Source organism: Lemur catta, chromosome 18 (assembly GCF_020740605.2).
Source record: "Lemur catta isolate mLemCat1 chromosome 18, mLemCat1.pri, whole genome shotgun sequence".
Classification (NCBI taxonomy): domain Eukaryota; kingdom Metazoa; phylum Chordata; class Mammalia; order Primates; family Lemuridae; genus Lemur; species Lemur catta.
In genome coordinates, this window is record NC_059145.1 from 45,674,457 (window position 1) to 45,688,429 (window position 13,973).

The 13,973-nt window shown below is 40.5% G+C and overlaps 1 protein-coding gene across 1 annotated transcript in view; it reads right to left on the reverse strand.

The window, feature by feature from the left end:
• The window catches only part of LOC123623600 (myosin VIIA and Rab interacting protein), a 255,538-nt gene that overhangs the window by 44,092 nt on the left and 197,473 nt on the right, over positions 1-13,973 (reverse strand). Inside the window, 1 exon segment of the mRNA XM_045530922.1 lies at positions 2,630-2,869. Within this exon segment, the coding sequence (XP_045386878.1) occupies positions 2,630-2,869 (240 nt within the window).

The following is a 13,973-nucleotide window of genomic DNA, read 5'->3' on the forward strand; positions in this document are numbered from 1 at the left end:
GTGTTGATTGGGAATTGGCGCTATGCTGTTCCTTCGGTACCAGCAGATGGATGTTATTTCATGACCGTGAAGTTTGTTTTCCTTGAGATTGTTAAAAGGGATACAATAATTAAGATTTGCTGGGCTCCTGCTATGTGCTAAACCCTACACTACATAATTCAATCCTCACAACTCTGTAAAGGAGTACGATTATCCCCACTTTACAAATGAGGCCAAAACGTATTTATTCAATCAACAATGAAAACCTGGGCTGGGTCCTAGGGCTCAATTAAAAACCAAGACGGACGTGAGCCTGTCGACATGCTGAGAGCAGGCACAGGGCCTGCAGGGCAGCTTGGGCTGCTGACTGCAGAAACGACTGGGTGCCGGGGGGCGGTGGCAGGAAGGGCCTGGAGGGACAGGAGACTAGTTAGGAGGTGGGGTAGAGTACGCAGGCAAGAAATGACATTGGCTTGTTCTAAGGAGTGGCAGCGAGTTAAGACATTAACTAAAGTCCACAGAGTTTGCAAACTGCACGGTTGTGTTTCAAACTTCAGTCTAATTCTAAAATTTATGTCTATACTCTTCTGTTTTACAATAATATTCAATAAGTAAACCTATATTTCTGTTTTCCTTTAACCAGAGTAGTCCAGGGCTTATGGGGAAAATATATTATCTTTTTTGTTTGCTCTGTGGATTTTTACATGCAAAAAAAGATATCTGGTTGAATATTTAATTCATTGATTCATGGTAGGTTGGGGGAGCAAGACTTGAAACTCGAGAAGCTGATGCATTTGGGAGTCTGAATAAGTCAAGTCTCTTAATTTCCTGCTCAGTGAGGGTATGGGTCAGCATGGGGGGCTTGTCCGAGTCCCCAGGATTTTTCCCAGTGGCTCCTCCTTTCCCTGCTGACGTTCTGCCCAGGAGAGAACGTGCAGGTGTTGTCTGTGCCTCCAGGGGGTTGCTCCCCGGGCTGATGAGCTGTGGCAGTGCATGACTCATCACAGCCTGGCATGCTGCTGGTACAGCCTGAGTTTTTAGAGCCTTGGGACCATCAGGCAACAAAGCCGGCAGGACACAGAGCCATTGTAAGATATAATGTGATATTCTTCAGTTACCATCTGGCTTTCAGCTCTAGCATACAAATGTGACTATAATGCAGCATCAGTTCAAGTAACAGAGCCCTTTACCATTAAGGAAACGACAAGTTGGGGTCTACATCCCAGTGAGGGGCTGCCCATGGAGACCAGGCTGCACTCTCCAACCCACAGGCATGCCAGGGGAAGGATTTATGGGTGGGGACATGATGGCTGTGGAGGGTGGGATGGGGACGAGTGAAAGGCAGAGTCCGAGGTGTTGGCAGGTTCAGGGGCTCATTCATGGATGACAGCCCCACTTCCCTTCGGCCTGGCTGTTGCACAGTACCCCAGCTCAGCCGCTGAGCACACGAAGGGGGCTCACTCACCCGTGCATGAACTTGGTAGCTTGTATAGCATATATAGGTTTTGCTCTACCAGAATCATTACTTCAAAGATGAAATAGAATCTTTCATATCAAGTGTATTACAAGTGCAAAGAAATGTAGATATTGGCAGACAAAACCTTATCTGAGCTCCAGAAGGGGGGCAGCTCATTGTAAAGGAAGGAGCCTGTGATTTGAGGCCAAGCAGGTTGGTGATGCAGCCTCATCTCTGAAACTTAACTAGCTGTGGGCCTCGGGTTAAGTACTTTAATGACTCAGCCTCAGTTTGCTCATCTGCAAAAATGAGCTGCATCTATTTGAAAGGGTTATTTAACGAGCTAATTAACATATGTAAAGCACCAGGGACAGAGGAGACACTCAAGAAATCTTAGTTTTTTCCCTTCCATTGGAGGCAGGTAGGGATGTCCTGACTCTAAAGTGGCAAGTGTAGCACAAATGTGCTTTGAGAAGCTGCCGAGGAAACCCAGGCACACGCCGGAGGACAGTGGGCAGAGCACTGACGGGGTAAGGGGGTGTGAGATTCCTTTCTGCCAGGAGGGGGTTTATCTTCTGTGGTTTTCAAACTGTGTCCCTTGAACTCAGGGGCCAGCTAGTGACAGCAGAAGGCAAGAAGCGGAGCCTAAGATATCAATGTTTTTATCTGTTTGAAACACTGGGATTCCATGTAAGGAAAGGATTCTGAGGCTAAAACAAACAAGCAAACCAAAATCTGAAAACTGCAGAGATGAACAATCCAGTAGGCCACTTTGAACACAAAGACCTTGTGGAACAAAGCCTCATCATTGATTAAAAGAGGGATTGGCTAGATGACCTCAGTTCATGGGCAAAATTCTTCAGGGAGTGAATGGGGTGGGACACAACACTGCTCTTTACCAATGAGAGAGATCAGGGGTATTAACAGATGTGAAGCAGGGAGCTACCTTGGTAAGGCTAGCAGAAGGAGACAAGAGGTCTCCGGAGCCTTCCAGGATATGTGATACTATTTCCTGATTGTACCATCCAGCAGGATCAAGAAGGGTTCTCTCGGGCTCTCCCAAGTATACAGGGATGGGCATTTTAGAGAGAGCTCTTTGGGGACCCAGCACAGCTCTGCACAAACAGGGAACCTTCCCCCAACACCCCAGCTGCAGAAGTGCAAACCGTCTCCAGGTGGTTTCACGGCCCTTACCTTCTTCAGCTCTTCCTGGACGCTCTGGCTGTTGTCCTCAGAGGACAGACTTTCCTTCTGGTTCTCAGATTCTGTCTTGGGTTCAGACTCCTGATCCTCCCCTGAAGAAGTCTCCTTTTCACTCATTTTCATTGCTAGCTCGTACAACCTGTTTCTCAGTTTCTCCTCCGTGGTGTCTGCGGGAGTCCGGGGGTGCGGAGCCTCACTGCTGATGTCAGCCTCCGATAAATCACCCGACACCTAAACGACAGCCAGAGTCACAAGGTGAGAACCCCTCTGGCACAGTCTCCATGCTGCTTGCTAAAGGAACAGATAGTCGGAGACAGTCTTACCTGGTCTGCTTTCTCTTCCGATAGACTTTTACTTTTACTTTCTCAGATGCGTGCATTTTAACCCTTTGTTAAAGGGTTCGGGCAGGTGAGCATCTGCACTCAGCAAAGCGTTTGAATTCACTCAGGTTTTTTCACTGACAGACTACTCACTGAGCTCCCACCACGGGCAGCACCGTGCTAGTGCTGACACCAAACCTGGCCGGCTCTTGCCGGGGTCAGCCCCCTAGTGGAGGAGACACACTAACCCTTTACATACTAACTTAAAAAAAACTGATACATAATTGTACAAATTTATGGGGTACATGTGATATTTTGATACATGCATACGATGTGTAAAGGTCAAATCAGGGTAATTAGGATATCCATCACCTCAAACATTTATTATTTCTTCGCGTTGGGAACATTCCAAATCTAGCTATTTTGAAATATATTGTTAATTGTAGTCACCCTATTGTGCTATTGAACACTAGAACTTATCCTTTCTCTCTAACTGTATTTTTGTAACCAATAACCAACAGGGTAGGGGGACAGGGGGATGAAGACAGGTTGGGCACATACTAACTTTTCACGGTGGTTAAGTGCAGAGGTGTGTGTGTGTGTGTGTGTGTGTGTGTGTGTGTGTGTGTGTCTGTGTGAGCGGGGGGTGGAGGGCGGTTCTCACAGCCCCGAAACAAGCACTTGATGAGAGGGGTTGGGAATTTGAGGTTTTCCTGCAGAAGTGATGTTTGGGTTGAGAGTCAAAGTGTAACAATCACCCAGCTAAAAGGCAGAGAGAGGGAAGAATAGTATTTTATGCAAAAGACAGGGACTCTGAGATGGTGTAAGGTCCTTGCACACATGTAAGAAATATTGTGTGACATTCCCTTAATAATTACAGTTTCAGCTTAGTAATTACATCTCCTGCTCTTACTATCCATTTAGTGAATATCTCCTAAACTCCTTCTAGGACTGAGGGCCTTACCAGTCCTGGGGCACTCCAGGAAGACACAGAGATTATAATTCTTATTCTATTCCTGACCTTCGGTTGGACAGATGTGTATTGAAATGTTCATATGTACATCACACGGCATACCATACCATCAGGGCCCACTGAACTCAATTTTAATTTTTGAGTTTCCTCTTGGGGTTGTTCTATTTGTAGGGCTTAATATTTCATAGCTTTTATTCTCTTAGAGGGCTTTCCAAGAACATAGAGAAAACTTACTTATTTTTTAAATGAAATAAAGCTCATTATATTTTGCATTAACATATGGGTTCATCAGACCTTTTGATACATCTAAGATACACGATGGGATTTTTGTGATCTTATTTTTCCTATCATTTGAAACATTTTGCTATTTCATCATCTGGGAATTATTTTACATCATTACTCACCAATTATTCCAAGTTATGCTAAAAGAGACTGTAATAGTAAATCGAATAATGGAATTGTCTAGAAGGATGATTCAATAATGAAATAAATCATCACCATTTTGAATCTGCTTTTAGCTTTCACTGCAGACAATTGCAAATTCAAAATTCATAATGGCAAAGAGAAGAAAACTGACAGAGAACGTTTCACAATTATCGGATGACTCAGAAGACGCATTCAAAGAGGAGAACAGCTCTCTAGATTCTAACAGTGATGGTGAAACTGATTGTTATTAGTGAAATCTCAAAAAGTCCTCACATGACAGTGTCCTAGGTGAATTTTCTCAAACTCAAGAATTGATGGGAAATATTATCAACAATATTGGCCGGGCGCGGTGGCTCACGCCTGTAATCCTAGCTCTGGGAGGCCGAGGCGGGTGGATCGCTCGAGGTCAGGAGTTCGAGACCAGCCTGAGCAAGAGTGAGACCCCGTCTCTACTAAAAATAGAAAGAAATTATCTGGCCAACTAAAAATATATATACAAAAAAATTAGCCGGGCATGGTGGCTCATGCCTGTAGTCCCAGCTACTCGGGAGGCTGAGGCAGTAGGATCGCTTAAGCCCAGGAGTCTGAGGTTGCTGTGAGCTAGTCTGATGCCACGGCACTCACTCTAGCCCGGGCAACAAAAGTGAGACTCTGTCTCAAAAAAAAAAAAAAAAAAAAAAAAAAAAACAATATTGATAAGAATAAAAAAGAAAGATGGTATTTTCATCCAGTTAGTGATTAAACAGGAAGGGCTTTATCACGCAATATTATGCAACAAGAATCTGGACTATCCTAATTGCTAAAAAGATGTGTGACAGGGTCTTTCATCCTTCATGTTTGTGCATCAGATTTACTTGATATAGTGTGTAATTGGATAAATTCTGATGGCATATGCCTATCCAAAGGTGATTATAAGGAAATAGATGAAATAGAAATGAAAAAAAAAATGACTAAATTATTAAAAGAAGAAGGATCTATTGGAAATGACTTATTTTTCCTGGTCCTGAGTGAGAATCAACGAGGGCTTCCTGAGAAGTACCCCGTGCTCCCAGCATGCTTGAGAAGAAGGAATGCCTTTGCCTGGGAGGTGAGGACAGTCCACAGGAAGAATGGCCTCTGAGCAGGTTCTCAAAAGATGACAAATATTTTAATATGTAGTCAGGGGACAGGCATTTTTGATGAGGAAGCAGCAGGACCAATAAGACACCGGTACATGAAACCATCTGGCATAGTTAGAGGACTAAGGCCCAGAAGTGGGGAGGGAGGGGAGCTTCGGGGTATGGAGAAATCAGGCCTGGGTCAGACTGCAGAGGGTTAAACATCAGCCTAAGGAATGGGACTTTATCTATCAAGTGTTAACAGTTTTCTGCTACTGTTTGTATGCACTAAATTAGCCAGGAAGTCAGCAACTGGCTACCAACGCGTACCCGCTGACCTTCCCTTACCCTCTCTACTCAATAGATTTAACACATTGAACTGTCAAGTCATTTTAACTCTAGTTTGCTTTGCTTTAGCTTTGGCCTAATTATTCCTAGAATATACAGACTGTGAAACACCAATTTATAAGGCTAAAATAATTCATCCAAAAGATGACATGTGCTTAACATGATCAGTCCATGTTTCATGTCTATTTATTTAGCACATGAGAAACTATGAAGAATTGCTGTGATTCAGGTCATATTCAGCAAGCAGGTTTTGAGCATGTACCATGTGCCAAGCCTTGTGCTGGCCACGGGGCTCACAGGTGAATGACACTGTTCCTGCCCTGGTGAGTTCGCAGTGCAGCGGAGAGAGGGACATCTAATCAGACCACTGTGACACTGGGGAAAAAGCATGCAAGGGTTTGATGAGACTCAGAGGAAGGGCCCTCGCCTGGCTGGTCAAGGTGGATGTTGTCAGGAAGGGAAATTAGAACAGGTGATACCTGAGCAAATCTTAGAGAATGGAATCCTAAAGATTATCAAAACATATGTCAAGTTCAGTTGAGTGGCAAGAATCACGTTAATGCTAAGTGATGGTCCTAGAGTTCATAGAAGTCTCTAATCATATGTACGTAGATCTGATGCCCAGCAGATGTGATACCATAAACATAACTGGACCCATCATTATTAAAAGCCACCAGAACTTCAAAAATAACTTAGTATTATTTGGCCATATAATACTTACCAAGTAGATTAACAAATATTTACATCTGCAGAGAAAATAGATATTTTTCAGCCTGCTAAGTGTTAAACAATCCCTGCCCTATGTTATAAACAAACATTTTCTTTTCTCATGTGCTGATTTTAATGTCCATTTCCATGACAGCTGGGACAATAAATGCTGAGTTGGGATCTTGATTAAGTTGGGCTCCACGGATGGGGCTCTGTGGATCCCTGGCATTGTTCGCAAACTTTGGTATGCATGTACGCTTTTCTAGGGAGAGGGGGGTTACTGGTTTTCATCAGATTTTCACAAGGTATCCTTGTCCCCTAAGCACTAAGAAACACTGATAAGAGTAAATCGACTTCCTAGTAAGACAGGCAGATGGGTACATGTTACTTGAACAGGGAATGGGAAACTTTCAGCTGAATTCAGAGGAAGAGGGAACAAAGAAGTTGGTTTTTAGAGCCTGTTGGGAACTCAGAATTGAGAGAACAGAAGGGTGCTGCTGAATCTCCAGCCTGAAGAATATGTTCTACTTCAAAGTCACCCTGAACATCAAAACAACTTCACCCAAACACTAAGCACACACAGTATGTTGGACAGTGATTCAAGCAGGTCGCTGAGAAGATTACGTGTTTTTCCCTTTCTAGTCTCCTATCTGATGGAATTAGACTATGTCATTTGTTGAAAGGGCAGCAACATATTCCCCAGAATTATGACAATCCCATAAAAAGTATCTGGAAAATTGCTAGCCTGCGCTTGTCAGGCCAATGTTTACATGAGGAACAGGCAGAATTTAAGACATGCTTATTTTCATACGGACCACAATTGGTCTGTCACTTTGAGGAGAAATCTGTCAGAAATAAAGCAGCGCTAACAGTGGGTTTCATCCTTGTTTTTTCTTTGGGTTGTGTTGGGGGCAGACTCTTTTGAGGGACCCGTGAACTTGGGTGTGATTCAGAACCTGGGCCTGGAGCCAGCGTGAGAGTCAGAATCAGCAGGGAGGGTTTCCTGGCGGCCAAGGGAAGATGTTCAGGGCAGGGGCTGGGGTGCAGGGGCTGAGGTGTGTTCCAGATCCTCTTTTTTCATTGGCTTCTAATGATTTGCTGTCCATTTTGCGTGAGCTGGGTTTGGGTCCCTGCCATATGGAACAGAGAGCTCAACATTTTCTTTCTTGGAGTTGACGTAGTTTTATTGCTACATATAAATAAAGGCCTTAATGATAGCCCTGCTATTTAATATATGCCCCAAAGGAGGCCCAAAAGAATTTAACTCCTGCAACACTAAAGTAATCATTTTCAGTGGATGATCCTTAATACCCAAAAGACTCCTGGTTAAAAATCCTATACAGAGAGGCTCCCCAGGCTCTACAACCTCCCGGACATTGGACATAAAACTTTGTTGTGTTTATTCATATTTTTCTCTCCTTTGGAAGAAAACCTAGAGTATTCATTAGGTTCTCAAAAAGGCCTATGGCAAAAAAATATATGTATTTTTTATATATTAATATTTAAGAAACACTTATTCAGCAAGTGTTTTGCTTTCTAGACATGTTCTCTGCAACCGGTTTATTTTGGAAGGCACCTCAAGCAATTCTCATGCTCCCAGGGAATAACTTGACAGAAACTTGACTGTTATTTTTCCTCTGCTGAGTTCCAGGTTATTTTTTGTGCTCGCTTAGGCTGCTGTGGAAGCGGGAGAAAAGGGCGAGGGGCGGGGGCAGCCTTGCCTCGGTTGGAGCAGCTCCGCTTTCCGCCATATTATTATTTGTCTTCACTGCAGATTTCATTTACGGAAAGGCTCATGCCTAAAAATATTTGAAAATCAGTGGTAGAGGATTGAGGGGCAGAGGGGAATGATCGCTCCTTGGTCTGTGTATTGGAGGGAACTAAAATACAAATTTTGAGCAGATTTTAAGGCTTTCCTTGGGACATTCTCTTGGCACACTTCAGAGGTCGGTGCTCCTGTGGGGAGCCTCAATGTTCGCAGGGGGGTGTCTCTACTACCCCTAACTCAGCTTTCTGCCAACATGCATGGTCTTGCAAGCACTTGTCAGAGAGCATTCCCTGAACGCAAAGCTCCATAATACTCATGAAATAGGGCTTGGAGATGCAGCCATCCTTCCTCTACACATCCCCCGACTTGACTGAACTGTGCCTGCTATGATGCACTGGTCAACACTGAGTGACATGAGAAGCAGCCCCCAAAACATGTGTTTACCAGAAGCAGTTTATAGCACAGGGTGCTATATTCTGGATCCTTTCCACAAGGATCCACAAGATAAATTCCTCTTGGATCTCAGCTCCAAGAGCAGCATCCTTTAAAGAAGAGGTTTATTGTTTTATGGGAGCTTCCACAACTTGGGAAACTGCTGATTTCACCCTCCTTCTATTGTGTTCTAGAAACTCAGAGCCAAATTTTTGGTATCTCTAGCCTAGGATTAAGACCTCATTGCATCCATTTTGTGAACTAATGTTACTCCTGGCTTCAACTTATTTTCCTACCCTGGTTTTACCTTTATCCTACTTTATTTTTCTCCTGTTCATATTTATATAAACGATTTAAAATTATTTCTGGAGCAGGGCATAAACATATTAAATAGAAGAATATTTACAGATTATTAGTTATAAAGAGTTGGTAGCATCTCAATATGGCAAGAAACTTAATACATTTTTAAAGAATAATTAGAACCTAGAATGCTAGACAGGGACAAATTTATTCCAAGAAAACAAGTTTCACTAATGAGTAGGACCAAAAATGAAACACTAGAGGAAACTAAAATAGCAGCCTCCTGCAATCCTGAAGTCTCAATCAACAAAAATTAATCAGCAGGTTTCCATTTTAAAATGGCATCTGGCAAACATCTCTCATACAAATTTTCCACCAAAATTGTGTGGGAAGATACAGAAAAAGATGAAAACTCACAAAGCTAAAAAGCAATGAAAGTCAGCTTGTTGCCAGTCAATGAACAGGACAATTTTTTATTAAATACAAGGCCCAGGTAAATGGACTGAAAAAATCCATTTGGAGACCCATCCCCTCCCTCTCCTGAGTAGTCAGAATAATTGTTGACCCTCCTGTCGGTATTCTCTTAACTGCAAACCTTGGTCCAGAAATGTAAGATAAATGCTCACCATAAAACAAAATAAAACAAACAAAAGCACAACAGCCGAGTCTTCTGTTGTGGTGGTGGGACTTTCTAAGCAGACAAGCATAAGCCCTACGCCTCAGTGCCTCCCTGTTTTATAGCTACTTGGAAAATGTACCTACCCAAAAAACATTCAGGTGGGAGGAAGGAAGACTAGCCATGGTACCATGCTGCATCCTGGGTGGTGTAGTCATTAAGCATAATCCTGGGGCAGAGACTACAAAAACCATGCAAAGTGTACAAGAGTGTTTGTTGTTTTCCATCCATCCATCCATTCATTCTATGTATATTAAGTACTGTGGGTAGGTTCCTAGACATCTGATCAAAGAGACACAGAGCAAGGCAATAAAAGTAGGAAAAATCTCCTGCTTAGCTTAAGCTAGCAGAGTGGAAATGATTCAAATATGGTAGATATTGGCAAACAATGGGGGTGGAGATAGCATTATCCTCATTTAAGAACTATTAATAGAAAAAGCTAACATGGAACCCATGGAAAACTACTGCAGAGCAAAGGAAACAAAAGTTAGCCTGAAAGTGTCCTGTGAATTTTACTAGCAACCAGGACACAATGTCTGATAGCAGTTTTGCATTTTTGTTAGGGAGTAATAATACAGAGTTTCAATGAAGAGGTGTAAAAAGTTCTAAGGGCTAAGCAATTAGACTAAAAGACTATAGGATAAGACGAAATGGAGAGATTGATAAGACAAAAGACTGAAGAAAAATTGAAAACATAGCATCAAGATTAGACCTGCATTTGAAGATGGTAACAGGAGAATTAACATTGGGAAATCAAATAAGTGATGTGGAGGACAAACTTCAAAATGTGTCGTAGAAGGCTGAGGAAAAGAGCACAGTGGGAAAACAGTAAGAGAAGATGATAGATATGATTGATCTCTGAGTCAGTGGGTGGAAGCAGAAAAGAACCAGCTATCCGAAAGGCAGCTTTGCTGTGTGATGCTATGCATGAGAAACTATTAATGTGATAACTGGAACAGAGTTTATAAAAAGACTATGACAATCAATGTCACTGTAATCCTAGCACTCTGGGAGGCTGAGGTGGGAGGATTGCTCGAGGTTAGGAGTTCGAGACCAGCCTGAGCAAGAGCGAGACACTGCCTCTACTAAAAATAGAAAGAAATTAGCTGGTCAACTAAAAATATATAGAAAAAATTAGCCGGGCATGGTGGCACATGCCTGTAGTCCCAGCTACTTGGAGGCTGAGGCAGTAGGATCGCTTAAGCCCAGGAGTTTGAGGTTGCTGTGAGCTAGGCTGACGCCACGGCACTCTAGCCTAGGAAACAGAGTGAGACTCTGTCTCAAAAAAAAAAAAAGAAAAAGAAAATTAGTGTCAAGTCAGTTATTCAGAATTATAGAGTTACACCATTTTCTCTATTAGACCTAAGGTGTTCTCAGTAAATACAAATCAATAAAAAGTATCATATGACAAAAAAATAAAAGAAGATGACAGACATGGAAGGTATAGCATAGAGATTCAAAATATAAATTTTGGGTGGGTGGTCTGAAAGAAGTAATAATCAAAATGACAGAAGAAAATGCTACTTATTTGAAAAAATATCTGAGTATGCAGAAAAGAACTCACCATACTACATACGACCGTACAAAATGAATAAACACCTACTATTCTGGCAAAACATTTGCTTTTTAAAGATACATCAAATCCAACAAGCATCTAGAAGAAGAGAAAAACATGATAAACAAAAGAAAAATTCAGCTGTTATTTTATCCCATCATCTTATTTACGGCCATCAGGGGGCTGCGTTTAGGAGGACAGAGGAGTGTGCGCAGCAGTTTCTGATTACAGATTACACAGAGGCTCAGTGTGCAAAGCTAAGTGTTAGGTGAGATTTGAGGCTGGGGATAAGGGTAGAGGATGCGGGAAGGAAGTCCCCTCAGCTGGCTTTATCTGCTACCCATGGCTGGCAAAGTGAAGCGTCTAGCAGGGAGTGAAACAGCAGAGACATACTTTTGCATATTCTAGAATGAATCTCTCACCAGACTCCAAAGAGACAGGAATTAAGAAAACTATGGAATGATGAAGACAATAGTAAATAAAAGTAGGGAATTGGGGAAATGAAGGGTGGCAGGCATAAAGGGAAATGAATATAAGCTTCATGAGGCAGAACCTAGTCTGTCTTGTTAATGCCAGGAACAATAAACACACTCACATACGGTTTTGTCTCCAATAAACAGAGAATGTGTTCTTTTCAAACACACATGAAACATCACAAAAATTGACCATTTATTACATTGTAAAGGAAATCTCAACACGTTCCCAACAGCTGAAATCACATAAGCCACATTCATTGTTCATAATGCATACTAAAAATTAGTGACAAAAAGAAAACAAAATTTAAAAAAAGCAAAAGGCTATTCATCTCGTTAATTAACTCTTAATTTGATTAAAATGAGAATTACATTGGAAATGATAAATTCCTAGAAAAGTTTGATTATGGGCACACTGCATATCAAAGCCTGTGGGATGCAAACAAAACTGCATTTGTGGGAAAATTCCTTACATATATTAGAAATATATAAGAGATTTTTATGAGATTTTATGAGAAATATATATGAGATCCTAACATTTTACATATTAGATTATATAGAAAATATATATGAAAAGAAGAAAGTAAAAGGAAGACATTAATAAATATAAAAGCAGAAATCAATGGACTAGGAAACAAAAAAAAGTCCCTGGGATTAATGAATAAAACTAAAAGCAGGTGCTTTGAAAACACCAGTAAAATAATAAAACTGACAAATCCAAGCAAGAAAAGAGAGAATCAGAGACAGAGAATGAGAATGAGAGCAAGAGAGAGAGAAAGAACAAAATCTAACATTGTAAACCACAGGGTATATAACTATAGTGCAGAGGAAATTTTTATAAAAATATAATGAAAATATTAGTTTTAATATTATGTCAGGGAATTTGAAAATCTAGATGAAACGGATGATTTCGTATAAAATGCAAATTATCAATATGGATTTAAGAAGAATTACAGAAAACAAATTATTTAATTACCAAGGTAGACATTTATAAAGAAAGTAAAAGATTGTCCTTCCCCTATAAAGAGGCAGCAGGCCTGAACCACTTTATAGGTCAATTCTCCTAAACTGTCAGAGAATTATTATGTCATATAAAGTATTCTAGAAAATAACATAAAATAGAGAATCCTTGCCAAGTCATTAGTATAACCCGATACCAAGCTGAGCAAGATAGCATAAAAAAGGGAATCAGCAAATGGAATCCAGTTTTCATAGAATCATAATCAAGTAAAATTTTGCAACAAAGAGATGATTCAAAATTAATAAATCTATTAATGTGATCTATGACATTAACAGATTATAAAAGAAAAATTTTATGACCATCTCAACAATTCCAAAAAGCAGTTCATTTAATAAAACTAACTTTCCTGATTTAAATTGTTTAGGAAGCTAGGAATAGATGCTTTCTTATTTTGATAATATCTACTAAACTGAGAGCAAACATCATACTTAACAGTGAAACACTGGAGGCAAGTCACTAAGGATAGCAGCAAGACAAAGAGATGATGCAGATGTCATTACTATTCTACAGTGTAGTACAGGCTGTCACCAATGCAATAAGACAAGAAAGAGAAATAAGTATAAATAGTGGGAAGGAAAAGATAAAAATGTCATTACTTGTAGACAATATGATTATCCACCTGGAATAGCTAAGAGGATCACCTGAAAAAGTAGAACTAAGAAGAGAACCCATTAGGGTACTGTTATAAACTATAAACATAACATCAGTAGTGCTCTATACACCAGCAAAAACCAATTAGAATGTATAATAAATAAAAAAGATCTCATTTACAATATCAACACAATGCATAAGGTAATTAAAAATCACTTGACAAGAAAAGTATAAGAGCTTTGAAAAAAATCTATAAAACTTCATTGAAAATAAATAAGTGGCAATAACTACCACATTCTTGGATGGGAAAGCTCAGTATTATAAACATATAAATTATTCTCAAGTAGGCACATATATTTTGTGCAATTTCAATCAAAACTTGAATAGTTTTTTTTTGTAACTTCAATAGCATATTTTAAAAATCATCTGAGTAAAGGACTGAGAAAAGTCAAGACACTTTCAGAAAATGGTAACATCATCAACAAAACCAACAGTGAAGGGAAGACCACCTACCAAGATACCAACATATATTACAAAGTTATTATAATTAAAATAAAGTAGTATTTATACTACTATAAATGGAACTTTTAGATCAATGGAACAAAATAGAAAGTAAAAAAACAGGCTCATGAATATAAAAGAAGGTT